This window comes from Mycteria americana, chromosome 9 (assembly GCF_035582795.1).
Source record: "Mycteria americana isolate JAX WOST 10 ecotype Jacksonville Zoo and Gardens chromosome 9, USCA_MyAme_1.0, whole genome shotgun sequence".
Taxonomy (NCBI): Eukaryota; Metazoa; Chordata; class Aves; order Ciconiiformes; family Ciconiidae; genus Mycteria; species Mycteria americana.
Genome location: NC_134373.1, coordinates 14,546,850 through 14,568,179, shown reverse-complemented (window position 1 = coordinate 14,568,179; position 21,330 = coordinate 14,546,850). Strand labels below are relative to the sequence as shown.

Genomic DNA, 21,330 nt, shown 5'->3' with positions numbered 1-21,330 from the left:
GAGCAGGCTGGTTCGCACACAGCCGAGGCAGCGTGCCGCACAGACCTTTCTCAAGAGAGACTAAGAGAGCGAAAAGCTACGAAGCCGGCAGAGGCACAGGCAGGCGGCGGCGGCGGCCGGCCCCCGCCGCTGTGCCGCGCCGCCTCACCTGCCAGCACCAGCTTGGCCATGCGCGCGGCACCCTCCAACGGTCGCTTCGGCGTTGCGCAGCAACGCGCCGCGCGCCACGGCGGTTTGTCCTTCGGCCCGCGCCGTCCCTCTCGCGAGGCCCGGCGAGAGCGCGCGGAGCGGGGGGCCCGGGTGTCATGGCGCCGCCGCGTGCGAGGTAACAGCTACCGGGCGGCGAGACCCGCCCGGCCCTTCCCGGCGCGGCTGAGGCGGGCGGCGCGGCGCGGCGGGATCCTCCGCCGTTGCGCCCGGGTGTTGGGAGCCGGTGCGCGGAGCCGCCGAAAGGCCTCTGTTCCCTTGGCGCCGGGCCGCGGGCCTACGCCACTAGTACCGTACCCCTGCGGGCAGCGTTCCCTGCGCCTGCAGAAAGCGAGCCCGAAACCGAGAGGCTTTGCCCCCGCCGGGTGCCCCCGGCCCTGGGAATGTGCCCGCGGGTGTGCCGCGGCCGCCGGGCAGGCGACTCGCCCGTGGGATGGCGGCAGGGAGGCTGGGACAGGCTGTTTGTGGCCGCAGCCGGGCAGGATTCTGTTAACCGGAGGTGAAGGTTGGCGGTGACCCACCAGGGCCCTGTCAGGAGACGCGTCTGCTTGGAGAAACGCCAGTTAGGAAAAGACTCTCCCTCCCGGCATAGTTTTTGGTTAAAACAGCAAGGAGGAAAACGAATTGACACCTAGGATGAGTTAGCCTTGTGTTGAGATGTTCGACTAAAACGTAGGAGACCCAATAGAAGGCCCTCTGCAAATCATTTTCCAGGGATCTTTTTCCAAATCTTTGTGGGTTTTTTTCTCCTGTAGAAGGTGTTTATACATTTGGCAATTGAAACTTTAGGAATTGAAAGTCTGGTAACTAATCCATAATTTTCAATTGTTTTTACAGATAAGTGATCTTATGCAGTTTCTCCAGGACTGTTTCCACTGGTAGAATTTCATTGCATCCCTTACTTTGCGTTGCCATTTCAAATCTTTTCATGAGAGATTAGCAAAAATGAATAACAAAATAAGTTATTTGTTAAATACTGTTAGACGCATGCATAGGTGCAGTTCTGTGCTCACTCCCAAATCTTCAGTCACAACAAGAAAACACATTTTATGGATTGGCAGATACAGGGATCCCCTGGAAAATGTGAACTTCAGGAAATTATTTTTAAATAGTTGTCCTTCTCTGCATGGATCATCTATTCGATTTCTATCTCAAAAGACAGATGTGTTTAGCACAGGTGCTAAAGTACAACCAGAGAAGAGTACAGAGGCTTTGGTGAGTGAGCAGGCTCCCCAGAGCTCCTTGGAACTTGAAAAGCTGGATGACTGTGGGAGCTTCGAAGTGAAGCATGCAATAGATCACAGAGAAGCATTCTATGATAGTCTCCAGAAATGTACCTGTCCTTCTGATGTGCTGGACTTGGCGTCAGAGTCTGCTGTTTCCATTAAGCACTTCACAAACTGTTTAACTACAGTATGGAGGCTCTTCAAAAACCTGTCGGAAGACCAGCAGCGTTATGAGAAGCAGCTGATTTTTGAGCACCCAGCTTTTGTCAAGCTTTGCCAGCAGCTGCTGCGGGACTCCAGAAGGATGACGCGGGGTGACCTGGTGTTCAGTCTGCATGCCGTGGTGAACCTAGGTGTTCCTCAGAACACTCTCCTAGTCCAGACTTTGGTGAGAGTGTGCCAAGTAAGTATCGAAATCCCTTTTCTCCTAAGTTTGGGCCAAAACCCCAGGGCTAATTCTGGGAGTCTGTGCAACATCAGAGAGGGCTGGGTTACGTCCCTGGTTTAGTCTGATGTTCAATGGAAACAGGGCTCCCATAATTAATTTGTGTGTACTTCTATTCCCTTCATTTTTGAAACCACTGCCTGATTTCACACAGATTTAGCAGAGAGAAGTCTCAAAAATCATTACCCTTTTCAAATCAACTAAATTTGACTGATGTGAGACATTGTAGATCACTGCAGAATTAAAGTTTATGAATTGACTTCTGGGGGGAAAGAGAAGACGGCACGTACAGATTAAGAGTGGTCAGTTTTTCTTTTCTGAAACTTTTACTGGTCTGAAGTTATTTGACATTGTGAAAACTCTTTAACAGGAGAAGCTCAATCAACTTGATAACCGATGTATCTCAGTTTTGGCAACTACTTTAGCAGGGCTGGATAAAGACAAGAATGTGAGCGCTCTTCAAGCTGGATTACAGTGAGAAAAATATATCTTTCACATGTTCTTCATATTTACATGTTGTTTGAATATATGTCTTTTAGAAATCATGGAGGGAATGTCTGCGTGTAAACCACAGACATACTGTGGTTTTAGGACTTAAATGATCACGTGAGATAACAGCTATACAAGACAGTGATTTTTGGCATTGTCTTTGCAGTTTCAAGCAGAAAGGCTTCCGATGGCATAGGGTGCTAGACTGCTCTGCAGGGGATTCATATTCTGACTGCAGCTCCACCACTGTGGTTTTTTTGTGATGGTGATCAAGTCACTTCGCATATCTATGCCTCTGTTTTACCCATGTGTAGAAAGGAGGTAATGAGACTAGCTTACTTTGTGAAGTATTTTGATTTGTCATGCTGAAAAATGCTATTTAACAGCCAGGGAATGTTTTCTTTTAATTTAGTAAGTCAAAATTAAGATGAAGACAAGTTTAGACTTTATCTGCGCATCCAGCAAGGCCTTCTGTGTAGTGCTTTATCAGAATAACTTCTTTGCCTGCAGTGATTTTTTTCTGGCCAATGAGATTTATGTGGATAACCAATCTGCTCACTCCCATGAGATTGTTTTTGCTGAGGCTGTCACAAAACTTGCCACGGATTAGTACTTTTGGTCCTGTGTCAGGTCCTGCTTTGAGAAGGTGGATGTGTTAGTGATATTCTAAAACCAAGTTCTCCTGGAAGCTCAGGTGCACAGTTCTTGTAAGTTGGTGGAAAGCAGGAGATCCATCTACAGCTCTTTCTCTGTCTTGATGTCTGGAGCTCTTGCCTATCTGCAGGCATGACTTTCAGAGCAGTGCACTGCCTTGGAAAGTGACACTTCATATTTTTGTAGCTGTGCAGGTATACTTAAGGGTGATTCAGACATAACAATTACAATACCTCCCTCTGAGCCAGAAAAGGAGGTGCTGGGAATGCAGAACTCCTTCATCTTGTGCTTATGATCCCTCTGCATTATGATATCCCCTCCTGTTCCTGCAGCCCACAGCACTGCTTGTTTGGGTTTTTTCCTCACTTGCACTAAGTTGTTGTCAGTGTCCATCCCCAAGTTTCCTAGCTGTTTCAGAACTTGCCTGCACATGGATGATTCTATGACAAAAATGTGCAATTTTTTTTTTTTTCTGCAGAAGAGCGTTAATTCCTTGAGGCTTAACAGCACTCGTGCCTGCACAGTCACGTGCAGTCTGGTCAGGTGCCCCTGCTGTTAATGTATCAGCAACAGCGCTCGTCTATCAGGATAACATTAAGAAAGCACATATAATTATTTCCATGTGCAAAATAGCTGTGCTGCAGCTACATCATGTAGAGTCATGCCAGCCTTGAAAAAAAGGAGGTGGGAGAGGAGCTTTAACTTGGGAGTACATCAGTGCAGGAGAATGGGGGTACCTAGCTGTTTCTGCAAATGAGGAAAGCTCTATTAAACAGTTACTCTCTCTAGCTCAAGGCCTTGTGTGTGCTTCTTCATCAGATTACTAGTGGAGCAGCGCATTCCAAGTATCAGAGACATCTTTATACTGCAAAACCTGATGAAATGTGTGGGAAAAGATGCTCCAGTCTTTCTGAAAAAGAAATTAGAGGTAAATTGACTTGGAGGCTCATTTTTACTTCCACAAAGCCTGTGCTCTTGCATTGTTTATAAATTGTGTATGGTTCTTTCCAGACACTCAGAGAGAAAAATATAATAGAAAGGTTAACTGCATTTGCTATATGAATCATAGTCCAGCTATATCTACAGGAAGAACTTAAATTTGGAGGCTGGGAATATCCCACCATGAAAGGGGGCAGAAAGCGATGGAGATGGTACAAAAGGAATTGAGGCAGTGCCCTCACCTCTTGTTTGGGTTGGCCACATGGTATTTCATAGAAGCACCTACAGGCTGTTCCCTGATTCCCTTACCCAGCTGGTGGCTGGAAGACGAGAAGACAGAAAACTAGTCTGTGATGGGGCTGTGTCCAATAATGGTACGGAGCTAGAGGACTGATGGGAGTGAGATGCCAGGAGAACTCACCTAGCTCATGGCCTTATCTTTCTGTGTATCTGAAAGGTACCATGGGAAGTACAGTGGTTGGGAGCACGCTGTAGGTTTTATGGCAGGGCGTACTGGGTTTTGTCCCCTGATTTAAAGAAGCTTTTTGAAACCTTCATTCAAACAGGGCCTGCTAGTGTTTTCATCACATAGCTGAAGGGCTCTGAGGTCAGAGTTTGTAAATAGCATTCATGAGGAAGTGAGGGAGGATACCACTGATGGGAAACTGGGCAAGAATAGAGCAGTGCAGGGGCTCATGCAGTGTGTTAGTTGTAAGTAAATTGTAAAACCTTGGACAAGGTACCACTTTTTACAAGATGGTGAGAAACTGGGTGAAGATATGGTAGAATATGGAACTGAGAGGAAAGTAACATTTCCACTTGTTAACTGAAGGGAGCTCTTAATTTTCTGAGCCTACGGGGTGCTATTTTTAATACTGTGTAATTTCTATTGTAGATGCATTTTGTATTTAACCTTTGATATGCATGCAGTAAGAATATTGTATTTTAATAGCCAATATACTTGTAGGCTCATTTTTACTGTCATTTATATCAATCTAATTACTGCTTTGATAAATGAAGTCTGTTTTGTGGCATCAGAGCTGACCTTCTGTGCCTTAGTCCACATTTGTAGCTGGGTGTTTGTATTAAAGATATGCCACTTGGTGTGCTGTTGGATCACTTTGAAGGCTTACAACTTTCACGTGCATCCAAAACAGTAATTGGAGTACTATTTAATGTCAACTGTGCCAATTATATTTCTGCTACTTTTTTAACAGTTGGTAGAAGATACATATTCACAGTATTTGGAAATGAGCTTTATTGAGACTTCTTTCTTTTAAAAAACCCATATAAAGGCAAATTGCTGGGAACTTGCATAGTGACATGGCTCTAGAACACTTGATGTGCTATAATTGTGTATTAAGAAATTGAGAGTAGTTACTTCATGCTTTTGCTGTTTGTTGGTCCTTTTTCTTTCATATAAGTTTGAACAGGCTAAGGAATTTGGGAAAGTTTTGGTGAAAATGCCTTCACCAGAAAGCAGTGATAATATATGTGAAGAATGAAGGATTTAATAAACTCTAATTCACTTTAGATGGCAGTGTTGAAAGAGATAGACCATCTGACTTTCCCGAATGCTCTGCGTGTGTTTTTGGCTCTTGTTGCAATGAATTATTGTTCCATTCCAATCCTGAATGCCTGCAGTAAAAAGATCCAGGGTAAGAAAAAAATATCTTTATTAAATTTCCGTTCCTTATACCAAATTCTTCCTAATTATTGTCTCATCTCCCTTTTCTGATTTCCTTTAAAACTCAGGAAACATCTTTGTTTTACAGGATATTATAGTAATGTGGAGTCATTTGACAAGCAGCAAGACAGAAAATTACTGATGGATAATGAAAGCAAATAGCTCTTGTCGTCTCTGCCCTTCTTAACATTTACCTGAATTACATATTTTTCATTGCATTTTTCTGTATGCAGAATTTAGGAAAAAGAATTGAATTCTAGCAAGAAAAAATAGATTTCAGATAAATTTTTAAAACAAATCTGAGTTGGAAGTGAATATCTTACAGGATGGATTGGTGGCTTAGTGTGATTAGTTGACAAACTAAAGGGAACATAGTGTTTCCCTGGTTAACTGGATTTAATTATTGAATGCTGTTTAATAACTGATCTCATGCTGCAGCCCAGAAAAAAATTAAATGAAAGCTAATGCTTTCACCTCTCTCCATACCTTTACAATACATTTCTTAAGTATATGTGGTCAGTATATATTGATTCGCACTTAAAATACATATGAATTTGTGTCTAAAAAACATTAAAATAACAAAATAGCATTCTTACCATAAATGAACCAGGAGTGTTTGGGCTGCTTGTACAGCCTTTATTTGTCCTGGTTCTTCATATGTGTTAGGACACGGTCTGTAATTACACATACTGGCTTCTCCTATAGGACTTTCACCACACTCAGAACACAGGCTAGATGGCATACACAGAGTAATCAGCTACTCAGTACTTTTTTCTGCGTTTTTTTAGTGCATGTTCTCAGGACTTACATGCTGCACATGGTGCAAATGATGCTCTGGGGACAGAGCGATTAATTTCTGAACAGAAATGACCCCTATCAGAGGCTGGAGATGGAATAGGAAGAGAAGAAAGGGGCACGCTTTGGGGCCCATGGGGCAAAGGAATTCTCCAGCAGGTTTTCCAGCTCCTGTGCTGCTGCGTAGCCCCCTCTCCTATATCTGGGGACCTGGCCAGAATTGTAATAACTGTGTACTTCATAGATACTTACTGAGTTAATTTTTGCAGCAGCAAGGGAGTGACCCAGTGGTGATACTCATTTTCTACTTATGCAGAAGAGAGAGATTAAGGTCAAAGTGTCCAGTAATACGAGATTCTGTTAGCCTGTTTTCTTTAAGAATACCTAGCATTACAAATCACTTTATTTGATGTACAGCTCTCATTGGCTTCAATCGCAGTTGTCAGCACTCAAGAAATGAGGTAACACTGTTTTATGCTGAGCCTGGAAAATCACTGAGCACAACTCAGAGGAGTTAAATTCAGTTGTTTTCCTGCTATCCTCTTGAGTCCTCTGGTAGAGGAAAAGGAAGTCTAGTTTTGATGGGTGCTGATCCTACTACTGTAACTGTGCTCTTTTCTCTTGCAGTCCCTGTCTTTTATGACATGTATGCCCCTTATTGCAGCAAACAAAGCAGGATGTTCAAGAGAGAGCATTGTTCTTCAGTACTTAATCTTTTTCATCTCAGGAGTAGGTCCATCTTGTGTGGCAAATGAAGCAGCAGTCCTGTGCAGAAGTCTGTTGTCATCTGGCACTCAATCTGTGTCATCTTGCTCATATGCCAGGAGGTTATGTTATGGTTCCATGTTTTCCAGTTTGGCATACACTAATGCTTTAGTGCTTGACAGCCTTTAGTGCTTTTTAGACGTAGATTCATATTTGTGGTTTCTTGCCGTTTTGTAAAACCAAATGGGAAAAAAATGTAAATTTCATCATGTGCTAATATGTGATTCATTAGCAGCTTTAGATCCACCTCTTTGTTACTCCCTCAGCTGACATGGTGAAGTGGACAGCCCAAAGGCTCAATCGGTATTGGAAGCCCAGAGGCTAGCCTGAGGGTTTCCATGCTGAGTGCAGGGAGGTGCTGAAAATCGAGAATCCCGGAACAGAAGATGTTCTGGGAACACAGTCTTCTTGCTTCTTTTGTTAATTTGTCCCCTTTTGCTGATTTATCCCTTCTAGCTTGATCCTGATTCAGTTTGATTTCTTCTGCCTCTCAGTTTCTTCATGTGTTTTAGCTCAGTTGACTTTGCCTGCCTAGTCTCAGTCTGTTCCATAGTTCCTTATCTGATTCCCCCCCCCCCCCATCCCTTAGCCAAACTGTTCCCACAATGTCTCTAACCTACAGCTCCCTTTGCTTTTTATAATTTGTCCTTTTTTGCTCTTCTGTTACAGAGAATGTCCACGATGCTCCATTTCGGCAGTTAATTCTCATTCTGGAAGCTTGTTACAGTCTCCAGTACCGTAATGTAAAGCTGTTTTCAGCATTAGCAGACTATGTTAATTCTACTGCCTGCCTTTGGGATAAAAGACAGGTGAGTTTGAGACCAAATAATTTATAGCAGTACTAGTAGAATATCTGGTGCTTTCCATCTTACCTTTCTTCATGTTTGTGTTTGATCTTTGGAGAACAGATTTTTTAGTAATACCAATCCGATGAAGTTGATGCAGTTAAATTTTTAAAATGCTCTTCTATTTATTGATTAATAAAGAAATAAGAAATAAAAGGGGTGTTACGATTTGAAAAATTTGCTTTCATTAAAAATGCCTTTTATGAAATCAACAGGTAGGACCCACTTTACTGGCTTTCTCGATGTTATAAAACTATCTTTTCTTTTAGATTATCCTTTTTCTTTCTGCCTTCGAGACACTTGGCTTTCAGCCTAGTGAGCTGATGGATATTTTTGCTGAGAAGGTGACAGAAGACCCTGAATTCCTCAACTTGAAAAACCTTTTGATTGTTCTCCGAGTGTATTCCCGACTCAACTATGTTCCCAGAGGCCAAAAGCATCTGTACGTTTTCATTTAGAATGCCTGATAATACGTTATGTAGTCACTATAGAGTAATGTATGGCAACTAGTATTTGATTTCATTTGTGAAAGAGTTCATAATCCAGTCTTATTAATCTGTAAGGTAAAGTTGCTGTGTCTTTTCACATCTTTTCTACATAGGAATTTTTCTCTGTAATTGAAAATGGAGACATGTATTCTAGACTGATGAGGCTACTAAATCTGTTCGTAGGTAGCTGTATCCTCAGAGAATAATCAAAAGCTAATGTTAGATTACACAACATATGATTATACAAGATAATAAAGATTTCTAACTTGTATTTTTCTTTGAAATCTGTATTGTATATAGCTTTAATTGTGTATTTAGATACTTTTCTCTTGCTTTTGGAAAAGGTTTTTTGAGACTCTTCATAGCTGCTTGAATAAGTACCTCCCTCAGATTTCCAACACTGAACTGCTGAAGGCAGCGTATTCACTTTGCATCTTAGGATATCTTCCTCATAGTGCACTTGAGGAGCTGCTGCAAAAGGATAGCAGGGATGAACTTCTACTGTCAGGTCAGGCCTTACTTCGTCGTGTTCTTCTTTTAAAAGGGATAGTCTGCCTCCGTACATAATTTGTTGTAATTGTGTTAAAAGTTTAGAAATTAAAGAATGCAAATACGATTAAATTTGAAGTGCTCAAGACAAAGCTAACGTAGTGATGGTAATCTAAGTGATCTGTTTCTGCACTACGGCATCAGGCTTATTGTCGTGGGCCCCATTGTGGCAACAGTTTAATAGTAGGTGTGCACATGGAGAGAGATGAATATGAGATTTGTGGAGACGGTAGAAATGTGTAAGAGCCAGGGGTTCAATCTTTGTCAGATGTTCAGGCGTTTTTAAAAACACAGGAAGTCTTAACCTTTGTAAACCCACTTTAGTACCTGGAATCATGAGTAAAAGGTTTTTTTGACTGCTCTGAGTTATAATGAGGAGCTTGGAATAGCTTGTAGTAGAATTTGGTTTTCACATTACAGTTCTCTACAGCCAGTAGAGTAGTTCAGCAGGCAGAATTCAATGTAGAGTAAAACGCTGTGTCTTGCTGTTGAGCCTGCTGTGGCTGAACCTGAAAGCTGGAAAGCTGTAACTGCTTAGAGTTGGCGCAGCTTAGTACTCTTAAAGTACAGTTTCAAAATTACGGCCAAGTCTGATATGCCTTCTTTGTTTTATAAACAGCCTTCTAGTTGTCTGGATTTTATAAATGGTTTTTATGCATGCTCTTTCATTCCATGTTCTCCTTAAGTCTCCTATAATAACTGATAGCATGCACAGAGCTGTGTACAGTAGAGGGGAAAGACTGGATAAATGGGCAGGTCCTTGCCGTAGACTTTAATATTATAATTAGTGAATTGATGGTGTATATTTAACAATGTATTGAAGATACTCAATAATATTTAGTGAAAAAACAATTGGGTTTTGATTCCTGTGTTGAAATTCATTTGCTCTGCCAGAACAGACTATAAATGACAATAAAAAGAAAAATTCTGTGAGGTGATACATTGCATGTAATATTTTTTGTATCCTTTTTCAGATGATCTTTACAAAGAACAAAAGGAAATGATGCTTCGCTGTGTGAAAACATGTATGGAACTTGATAGCCCTTCCTTCGTGAAGCCTGCATCTGTGCTGACTGAGAGTTTCTCCTCATTAGTATCTGTTAATCTCAGAAAGGCTCGGGAGGCACTGATAGAACTTCTGGGAGATGAGAACATGTTTCGGCAAAATGTTCAGCTGCCATATAAATATCATATTGGTATGAAGCCAAATTACTGTCATATTCTTTTTAATGTGGATTTATAATCCTCAAAATAGTAAGGTGGTAACAAATTTGTGTAGGGTGCAAGTGATTAAAAGTGTAACACTTTGAGGACACAATCTTTAACAAATGATGTCCTTGATTGGTGAATCTACTTTCTAGGATGCTTCTGTTAAAGTATTTAAGTCAATTTCCTAAAACTTTGATTGCTCTTATTTACAAAACTGCTTTGGACTTTTTGTTAAGCATCAGCGAGCAGATGTTAATTATACATAAATCCAATATGGCCAACTGTTTTAGAGAGTTGACATGTTAGTGCTAAATCACGTTAGAAACAAAGCCAAACAGCAGCCTTCTTTTGTTCTCTGACTTTTTTCTTCTCTGAAGCTCGGGCTAAGGTTTGGGTTCTACTTTCATTTATGAAATGGGATATGACCTTCTTTGACAGGTGATCATAACATTTGGTTTCTTTTCTATTTGGATATTGCTTATTTTCTTGCCAGCCACCTAGCTTACCAACTTTCCTGTATTTGTAATAATTGTCTTCCTAAATATTTCTAATGAGGAATCAGATTACAGGAAAATCTGAGTAGGTATGACAGACTGTGATCAAGTCTAGTTTCTTTAAACTATGATTTCACTCCCATAAAGTTATATCTACAGTTTCCAAAAACAAATTTTTTTTTTCTGGAGATGCGCAAGCTATCGCTGTTTACATTGGTTGCAGGGAGTGAAAAGCCATCAGTAATCTGTAAATTATTAGAGAACAGCAATTAGAAACAGAGCAGTGACGGTGTCTGTTAACTTTTTCAAATGAGCTGTTCATTTGAAAACAATTTGAACAATTAATGTTCAAATGAGAACGTTAATTGTAACCTCTTGCAGTGTTAAATGTTTTGTTGTTTTGTTTTCAGATTTTGAAATCAGAATGGATTCAGACAGAAAGAAAGTGCTCCCAATAGCTGCAACAGATGATCATGCTGACTCAAGTGCTCAAAGGTGTCTTTTTTGACTGCATATTTTTCCTAGCAGGCTAGTTTTATTTGTATGTGTTCCATCCAGTTACATCTTTGGTTCACTGATTTGCAGAAGCAAAGTAGAAAACTAACTTGTTATTTGTGATCACTGAAATATACAAAAATTGCCATGCCAGTTCAGAGCTACAACTCATCCAGCTCACTACCTTCTTCTAACAGAGGCTAAAACTTAACATTTCAGAGAAAGAGGCAAGAAACGTCACAGTAGTCTGATACTCTTGTAATGGATACAGGTTTTGAAATATGACTGAAATCCCTTCCAAAAAATTGCTACATTATGGTTTTAAAATTCCAAGTATTTGTGTGTCCAGTTAAACATTCAGTTATTCTCTTAGAGTCTCTAAAATGTGCATCTCAATGGTATGTTATGGCAATTAATTCAGGTGCTGAAATATAATTTGAATAAAAAGGATCATCATATCCACATTTTAGGTGATTAATTTAATCTTATGTAGAAGAATGATCTCTCAGTAACTGAAGTGGGACATACATCATTTAAGTAATGCTTAAGTACAGTTGGATAATACTTAACATTTGTGTGCTGGGTCACTGCACAGCAATGTATTTTGTATAGTTTGCTTTTTGGTAAAAGGAGAGCTAGTGAATTGTGTAACAGAAACTCACTGTGAGGCTTCCAAGGCATTCAGCTTTCCTCACCCTTCCAAGCAGGTTTTTATGGCAGGAAGTAGCTGATTCTGAATATTAGCAAAGGATCAAAGTAAATGCAGAAGCTGTCAGAATAATGTAGAATTTTGAATGATCTATTTCCTTCTCATTGTGGGAGAAGTGGAGATCTAAGGACTTATTTCTGCTGAAGGTATTCGTGTAAATGCTGGTACTTGTGTGAAGTACTTGTGTGAATTTAGGGTCTAAATTACTTAAGTCTGGAGAAGGAAAAGGGTAATGAAATCTGTGCAGTCCTGATATTTTTGCCTACCAGAAAGACAGCTATATATTTTGCAGTGTTAAAGGACATAATTGAACCATTGTCCTAAATATGCTTATTCTGCATTTGTACAATGGAGTCTTCCCTACTCTTCTTGGTTGTAGATTGGCTTTTCTCTTTGTTCCTCTGTCTGCCTTCTGTGTGGGTACAATGCACCCCCAAGGGAAGCTGGCAATGAAGAAGCGGCATCTAAATAAACTGGGCTATCATGTGATTCTGGTAAGACGAGTCCTGTTATTCTTTCTGTTTCGGTCCTGTTATCAGCACAGTGATGAGTATGTTTGTTTGGTAGAACAGGCCTTGTAGGGAATTATGAGCCTTCTCCAGAGTGGTAATTGTATATCATCTCTGCTTAGAAGGTAGTGGTGGTGTCACTAGGGAGAAAGGACAGAGGAACTAAAAAAGACAAGCTACCACTTATCATTATCAGCAAAATAAATAAAATCATAGTTCGGGGGGGGGGGGAAGCCACTGAATTGCTTGTACCTAAAAAACCTATGTGACTTTGGCTTATTTCCCTGATTTTAATAGAATGAATTATTCAAGTCAACTTGTCTTCAAAATACAGCAACTCCCTATGGCCTTCCTATCACTGAGTGGGACAGGATAGTTTGTGGGACAGGATAGTTTGCTAAAGACAACAGAACTAATGTACCCCTTCCTTTTCCTTTCTTCCAGGTCCTGAACAAGAAGTTTCAGGAAATGACAAATGAAGATGCAGTTGAGTTTTTGAAAGGAAAAATTTATTCAGAAAATGCTTTACATTTTTCTGAAGTGACTGTGCAGGATAATAATTAAAATAAACTAGCAATTCTGGGTCTCCTGATCTCTTTTTCCTGTGTAATTAATGTAAGGTTTTAGTGGAAGAGTTAAGCAGTTTTATACACAACTGCCTACTCCAAAGTATTACAGATTGAGAAGAGTTTGTAAAGTCAACAATGTCTGCTGATAGTGGGGGTTTTCTTTACTGGAAGGAACCACTTAATCCAATAAGCATCTTGACATCTATTGCTGTTGAAATTTCTTAATTTTATTGTCACTTTGCTTCCCCTCCACCATGCCCCAAGTCGAATTTCTCTCTTCTCTCGAGCTGGGTCAGGGAAAGGAAGTGACTATTTCAAGTGCTGTTGAAACCTGGCCTACAAATATGCACTAGAAGGATTCCCCCCAACATCCCACCCCTGCCACCCCCTGTGTTCTTTATGCAGAGCTATGGATGGTAAAGCAGTAAATAACAGCCTAAGGGGTATATGAAAAAATCCAAAGTGAAATAAGTTTCTGAAGAACTCAATCTCACCCAGTTTTCAGAAGTTCAGGCCAATAATGGTTCTGTTAGGTGTATGCTTTTTCTTTTGAACCTTTTTCTTCACTGCTACTGTAATTGATTTTGAGACTCTGTGCTATAAGAACACAGGTCTGGCATGTCTTTATAAAATGACTCTTGCTCTCTGTTTCTGGTATTAGTGTCTCCATAACTATTTAAGGAGGTGTTGCAATACACAGATTTGTTCATTACATACGGTGATACATCTCCTCTGGCCTGTTACATAGTGGTGGAATTGATTATGTTGCCAGTCCTAGAAGTTCAAAGCAGCTTTGGGCCTTTGAGCTGAAGGAGCAGAGAGAACTGGTACATCTTTTCCATTCTTGGTAACATTTACTGGTAAAATTCATTTGTTGTGCTGGAGTTGCTGAAGTACTTAGTAAGAGGATTGGAATGCTCAAAATACATACGTTTGCCAACAACAGCTTGCTTGTTTCTGCGGTGTAATCAGATCTTCAGTTACAATTTTGCTGTACCATGGCCGCAGCCCAATCGGCATGAAGGGAAACAGCAATACTTCCTACAGTGACTGTGTGCTACCTAACGGTGGTGCCCTTGCTTCACTTGATAAGCTACAAGCACTACGTTCTTTGTCTTTCTGAAGTAGCGTGGACACATGGTTGAGGTATTACAATGATGAGATAAAAAAGGTATTACAGTGATGAGATAAGGTGAAAAGAAACAACGTGCTTAAAAAAAATTCACTGCCCAACTTCTTGCAGAACATGTAGATAGAATATGGTGGAAACTATGCAGCCAAGCAGCGTTGTCGCAGCAGCCTGGCATAAAAAGCAGAGAGAGCTGTTCAGCATTTCAGTTTCTGAAATGCAGCACGTGCAGAAAACCAGATTTGATGCAATTGTAAAACTTAACAACCAGAGCAGAGTTCATCTGCCTGACTTGATGAGAAGTTTGTTGTGCCCCGTTTTTGGATCTGCTACTTTAAGAAAGCATTGTGTTTACAAATTTATCTGTGAAGCAGACTGGTCAGAGCCATTCTGATGTTCTGAGCTGGCTGACTGACTCATGGTCCCGGCCTGCACTGGAGGAGGTCTGAAATACTCTGCGCTGGAGAGCCGGGTAGTGCTCAGAGCTGTGTTTGAGAAAGCATTTGGTGCTTTTCAAAGCTGAAGCCCTACAAACCAAGCGAATGCAGTGTCAGCTGTGGCTCTCGCCTGTGCTGGGGAACTGCTTCCTGTGCTTCGAGCTTTTCAGTCAGGTCCTCAGTAGCAGGTACGTAGCTCCCATCTCTTCAGGGACAAAACACCAGGCAGGGAAGTATACTGTCCCCTTGGGTGCCAGCAGCCTGGACAGAATTAGGCACCAGTGGGCACAGAATGGCATAGCACGTTACATTAAATGAGCTGATCATCATCTTTTCTTTCTTTTTTTAAACACCTTACGAGTAGGTGGAAACTTATACAAGCAGTATGGAAGTGTAGTGGTCTGCTATAATGACCACCTTGCTTATTAAAATACCTTCCTTTATGCTACCACAATAATTTAAGTCGCCACTGTCACCTACACTGATTCATAGTTCCAAGCAGTATGTAGCTGCTGCCAGAGAGACTTCAGGGCTGTGGGTTTCTTGAATCCTTAACATCTGTTAAAAAGCTATTCTGCTGCAATGTCTGAAATAAACCCAGGTTTCTCAGGTGGCTAATTCATGCAGTAAGGGAGATCTAATCCCCTGTTTTGTGCATTACAATCTGTATTTAGAATACCATTCTCTCTCTCCTGAATCACGCTTATTAAAATTAGTGGGAGACTCACAATAAAGATCAACAATAATTATTTTGCTCCTGTAATTGTGGGTTTTGTCACTGCATGGATTGCTCAGTGCGAAAGGTACAAAATCCCCTTTTTTAAGTGAAACAGATACTAAACATGTTTTTAGCTGACCTGCCAGTGAGGCTAACAGGAGATGCAAGCTGCACCTTTCCCTACCATTTTCACAGTCTGCCTGCAGACTCAGGAACATGTGTTTCTAACCTTTATTCACACTTGGAACACTTCGTAAGTGCAGCGGCTGGAAATTTTTTCTGAACAAGGGGTGAGGAACCAGGAAGCTGAATATGGCTTTATTTCATACAGTCCATGGGTATATCTTATTAACGGATGGAACCCAGACATTTGCTGTGGTGTTTGACTCACTAAAGGTATTTCAAGGGTGTATCCCATCTGTAGCAAGGTGAAGGTTCTCAACCCCATGTAAAGTGAAAATAGGTAATTTATTAAGTAAACTAGATTGCTGAGGGAGGGGAGGATCTTCACGAATTGAAGGCTTGTTAAAGAAGATAAAGCAAGTATAGGGCTTAGAGTAATTATGTAGTTATGACTTAAAGGCAGTGGACTCAGCTGCAGAGAGCAACCATATATTTAAGCAGATTCTTGTATGAAGGCAGCATATTTTATTCCTGGGCCACAAAGTCTGAAAAGTAGATCCATACAAATCTTTCCTTCATTCTGAGCTATGAAATACGGGACTTAAGTATTTGTCCTGCTAATCTCAAAGAAACAGATACTGCCTTTTATGATTCCTGTTTTTTACATGCTGTTTGCTGTTAAACATTTTTTGATTCATAAATCTTATCTTATTACAAAACAGTAAAATGCCATGATAAAGCTGGCTTATCTGGTAATTTTTTCCGTGAGAATAATGCATATACTGTTCATCCTTTGAATTCTCCAGGTCATCTGAAGGATATCCACATAAAAAAGGGTGACAAGCTCAGATCATTGTCATGTATCACACAATCAATAAGAAAACACTGTGAGAAGTATTTACAAATGTAAGTTATATAGCAAACTTCACTGGCCCATGGATGATGTTAAGCATTGCAGGATGCGTGAACAGATCTAAAATGAGAGGAAGGCACAGGAAGGCAGAAGATGTGGGCTGCAAGGATCAAGAAGGCTCTTGCGTGAACAGAAAATAAACTAGTACCATCTGAGCAAAAATGAAACAAAGTTTCTGAAGTAATGCAGAATGAGAACAGCGAGTGTTTGGAAAAACAAATTGTTTCCATAAGCAGCTGGATTTGCAGACTGTGATGACCTGTAGTTCTCTCCTGCTTAGATTTGCTTATCTCTAAAAACACTTTTGAGCCCTAACTCCAGCCTTCTCAGGGTATGAAATATTCCAGCCGCTCCTTCACAAGAAACATCCAGGAACTCTCTTTAAAACTTCCACCTTGCTCTCAAATTGGCCAAGATGTTAAAAAGTGACTGGGAAAGAGGGACTAAAAGTACATTGTAAGAATTTGATTTTTGTTAAGAAATCAGAATCTAAATAAACTGGAGCTTGGAATTAGAGAATGGAAGTCTGTTTCTGAGGTATTGCAACTGTTTCTGCATAGGCAAGAGGTTGAATAATGCTTTGTATGCGGAGACCTAGAGATGTGGTTCTGGTCAATTGGTAAAGTGAAGAAAATACTAAGACTTCCCTCTAATGCTCCCCACGCCCCCCCCCCCCCCCCCCCCCCCCGGCCATTGCAGTAGGTATTATTTTATACTGCCATTTGTTAATGTTAAGCTGTTCTCTTTGCACACAAATCTCAGAGCAGGTAAGCTTGCATGAATGAAGATCCAGTTTCAATACCTCTTTACTGACACTAGAATATCTGAATTAAAAAAGAATTGCAGGTGTTTTGTAGATCTCAGAAAAGGTGAAGCATTCACTCCTAGGCAAAATGTGCTGAAATTAGTTATTTCAGAACAAAAGCAGAGCCATGGTTATCTGTTGTTCTCTACATGCATACTTTTAAAGCAATTATGGTACTTAAGCATAGGTTTTACTGAACATGTAATCCTGTGGTTTTGTTCTTTGCTAGTAACCATAGTGGTTTTCAGTAGTTCTGCACTGTTCTTCTCTTTTAAGTGATGCAAACATAATGGAACTCTGAACTATGTTTAAGATCTGTCCTTCTAGTTGTAGCAGGAGTTTTTCCCTTTTTTCATTATTTCTGGACAACCGCAGTATAAAGTGAAAGTATGAATGTAGTGGCAACTGTAAATAGCCACCCAGGAACAAGAAGGAGAATCTGTCTCTGGGTCTGCAGCAAAAGTCCTTGTGTCCACAGATAACCAGTGAGCTTTTTGATTCATCCTGTTCCCTCTCTCCAAAAATGCTCCTATGCTATACTCCAGCAACATTGTTGCCATGGCACCCATCAAAACCCAGATATGCTCTTGCTTTATGTAGCAAGATGCAAATTTTTACAAACAGGATAATTTCTTTCCACTTTTCACTGCTACAGGTAACGCACTCTATCCATGCCTCCAGACAGAGGCAATTTACCAAACACCCTGCGTTATTCCTGAGTATGTGACATAGTTTACTCTTATCAGTTCAATCCACAAAGGGCACTTGCTAAATTTTCTGTATTTGCCTGTTTGATTTTCATGGTACAGATTCCGCTGCACATAAGATGTCATCTGTACTCGACCACCCTTTAGCAAGGTGGGGAAGTGTGTGGGGAGTGTGGGGAAAGGGGGAGTGGCTCATCAGCTGCTTTAAATTAAAGTCAGGGCACTACAGCAATATACACCAGCTGAGGCTGTGGCTCTACAACTTCAAAGGAGAAAATTTGAACTGTTCTGTGAGCCCAGTTTTCTCCTTGTGCAGTAGGGAACAGCTGGTGAATTGGACTCTAACTGCACAGAGGCTGGTGTAAACGGTGAGAATTGTCACTGAAGTCTTGATGTGTACTGACACAGATGAGACGAGATTCAGGAAATATACAGTGGCTTGTTGTGGAGGAGATTATATATTTGTATGTTAAGATGTTATTGCACACAATAGCTAGTGGGGGAGGAGAGACCAAGCATGGAGCCCACATTTGAAATGTCAGTCACATAATAAAAGGCTATTTAATATTTTTAAATATACATATCGAAGACCAATACTGGGTTGTTGCTTGCCCTTTGCGCTGGCTCAGCAGTTAGATATCAGCTTTAGCAGAATAACAGACAGTTCCTTGACACAGGGAATTCTCTGGAAAATACAAACACAACCTAAACCCCTTGTACGCTGCAGTGTATGAGCCAAGAAGAGGGTAAAGGTTGCTGATGCATTTGTCTCCGTTGTTTTAGAATATGCTCCATTTTGCCAATGAATAGTTTGTCCCAGGGACACACCATTTTCTAAATGAATCTTCAGTCTGGGTCACTTCTGCATAAATGTAAGGAAAATGATGGGGATCTGAAAAGTTAGGCAGGCAAAAAAACCATGTGTGTGCATGTGTGTTTGGAGATTTGCTCTGCATCAGTCTATGCTCAAGGAACAGTACAAAATGGTGAATGCTTCACTAATGTCAGCAAGAAGACTTCCTTCTCAGTAGGCAGTACTCCCCCCAAAAGGTAGTACTGAGGAGGATGAAGGTTGGTTTGATTTCTGCTGATGCAGAATAAAAAGAGAACTTTCCAAACTTTCCACTGCTGGTGGTAGGTTTGATATTCATTTGCTGAATCTGATAACTCAGTATTTGAAGGGGAAAAAAAGAGAACAACAATGAAGGTATCAAAACCACTCTCTCTCAACAGAGGATAAGATGATCCGACACTGAGGCATTAGACAGAGACATAGGGAATCTGAGTTCAGCTCCCTGCTTGGCACCACTTATCTGTCTGCTCACGGGCAGACAAGTCACTCAGGAGGTCCCCGTGGCGCACCCAGAGTCCTGGTGTTTGCACCCATCTCGGTAGTGCTGTGACTCAAAGGAATGCCCTGCTTGGTAGCAGAGGCACAGTCCAAGTGCAGCCAAGTGTCTGTGTTCCCTGTCCGTATAATGGGGATGCCCCCATGTTGAGTTGCTTGGATTTGCAAGCACTCCCAGGCAGAGCTGGCTGATGTTTCAGATCCACTCCATGTACAAAGAGTAGTAATAGTTCAGCCATGAGAGTGGGAAAAGTCTTGGCTAATTGTAAAAGAAACAGCTCCCTTTGCTGAAGAACCCCAAAACTTGTGACCAACGCACATAGCCAACGCACAACGCACGTAGCCTTACTGCAAACCTACCCAGCCCTGTCACAATAAGCACTTCAAAGTTACCCTACCCAGTCCCTTCCCCAGATACTATTAGCAGCAATGATTTTTTACAAAATCAGACACCAAAATACAAGCTGTTTCTACTGCATGTCACACCCATATATACACAGCACACTTCAAACCCGGCTTATAAATTCTTTAAGGCTCATTTGCAAAAATACACCAGAAATTCTACGGAATATTAAGTTACGTAGAACGGACTTGTTTGGCTCAGATGAGATCCGCTTTGAGATCTTTTGTCAGGTACTACTGGTTTCATTAATAATCACTGAGATTCCTCAGGGACATCGTAACCATTTTTAACAGATCCTCATGCTGGTTGAGGGGTTTGGAGTATTACTCACTTTGCATGGATGTACATACATGACTGCATGCATGCAAGCAATACTGTTATGCTCAGTGGTGCTGGTATTAAACAGAAAGCGAAGTGTATCATTGTTGACAGAACAGAGGCCAAAGATTAATATGAACATGTTTTATAGCTGCAAAAGCTAATTACTTAAGTAAAAGTGAATATAGTATATATTGTTTGGGTCTAAGAAATCGTATGCAAGCATATTTGCATCTAATCATAAAGTATTTTAGTGCTTGTAATAGAACTCATTAAAAATAATGTTGGTTATTCTAGAATACAGTGCAGTAAGCTTGTTTTTTAACCATTAAGCAATAATAGAGACTTATGCACTGTCCTTTACAGTTCTGCTAGTAGCAATAAAGTAATACTAGTTTATTTACTTACAAAGGTAATTATTTTATTTAAAAATACAAGATGGGCTTTTAATGTTATGTGATATCTTCTTTAAAAAGAGCTAATCAAAACAAACAACATATTGCTTTGACAGCTAAAGGCTTACAAGAATTTTTGTTTCTTCACAAAATCAAGGATTCTTGCCTAATTCTTGCCCACTCAGAACATCAATAGAGAATGAAACACTTCTGAAAATCCTTTTCCCCCAGAGCAATACCTTTGAAATCATAAGTTCTAATCATGTCATCAGAAGGTACTCTTACGAGGGAAAGTTTTCAGGACTGGAGAAGGTGAGTGAGAAAACCTAACTGGTCTTTCTGACAGTGGATTCAGGCACATTAAAAACTGTCAGCAAATTGAATCTTTCCTTTGATCAAACTACAGGGGCAATATTTTGCAGGCAGCTTGTATGTGTGGACTTTGGGTTCAGCAATTTACCGTTGCACCTGAAATATACTACTAGATTTTTTTTAAGTTAAAGCACAATCCTTATGCAGACAAATTTCCCATAGGAATAGTGTTTACATAAGGACTGTAGGATTTTGTGCACAACTCCTCGTAAAGGTGATCACACTTAACTCCCAGAACTGAACCAATAGTGTTTGTTACCTTTTAGTAACAGGTGGTAAATATAATCTTGTATTCAGATAGTATGTTAAAGGACCAGCTTAATGTTCCTTAGCAGTGACATTTTGCTGTCTAAAGGATGAAGGAAAAATAACCACCCAGGCCACCTGTTATTAAGGAAAGACAATTCACTAATAACATTCTCCTTTCCTGGTTCAAGAAAATGCTGTGTGAGGAGGCCGCTCTGCCAGCCTAATTAAACCAATACAGGTTTTGTCAGCCTGCTTCAGCCCGATTCCATAAGGAACAGCTTACTGAACACGTACTTGAAGCTCCTCTCTGATAACAAAGCTGTCTAAAAACTGCATCAT

The 21,330-nt window shown here is 40.7% G+C and overlaps 1 protein-coding gene across 1 annotated transcript; it reads left to right on the top strand.

Moving 5' to 3' along the window:
• The first annotated feature begins 191 nt into the window (after positions 1 to 191).
• FASTKD2 (FAST kinase domains 2) lies at positions 192 to 13,097 on the top strand. The gene is made up of 12 exons (XM_075512401.1): positions 192 to 325; positions 1,045 to 1,836; positions 2,249 to 2,352; positions 3,841 to 3,949; positions 5,495 to 5,618; positions 7,877 to 8,016; positions 8,322 to 8,494; positions 8,885 to 9,048; positions 10,064 to 10,285; positions 11,203 to 11,287; positions 12,376 to 12,490; positions 12,950 to 13,097. Exons 2-12 carry the CDS (start codon positions 1,153 to 1,155, stop codon positions 13,067 to 13,069), a joined length of 2,040 nt encoding a protein of 679 aa, XP_075368516.1. The 5' UTR covers positions 192 to 325; positions 1,045 to 1,152; the 3' UTR covers positions 13,070 to 13,097.
• The last annotated feature ends 8,233 nt before the right edge of the window (positions 13,098 to 21,330 follow it).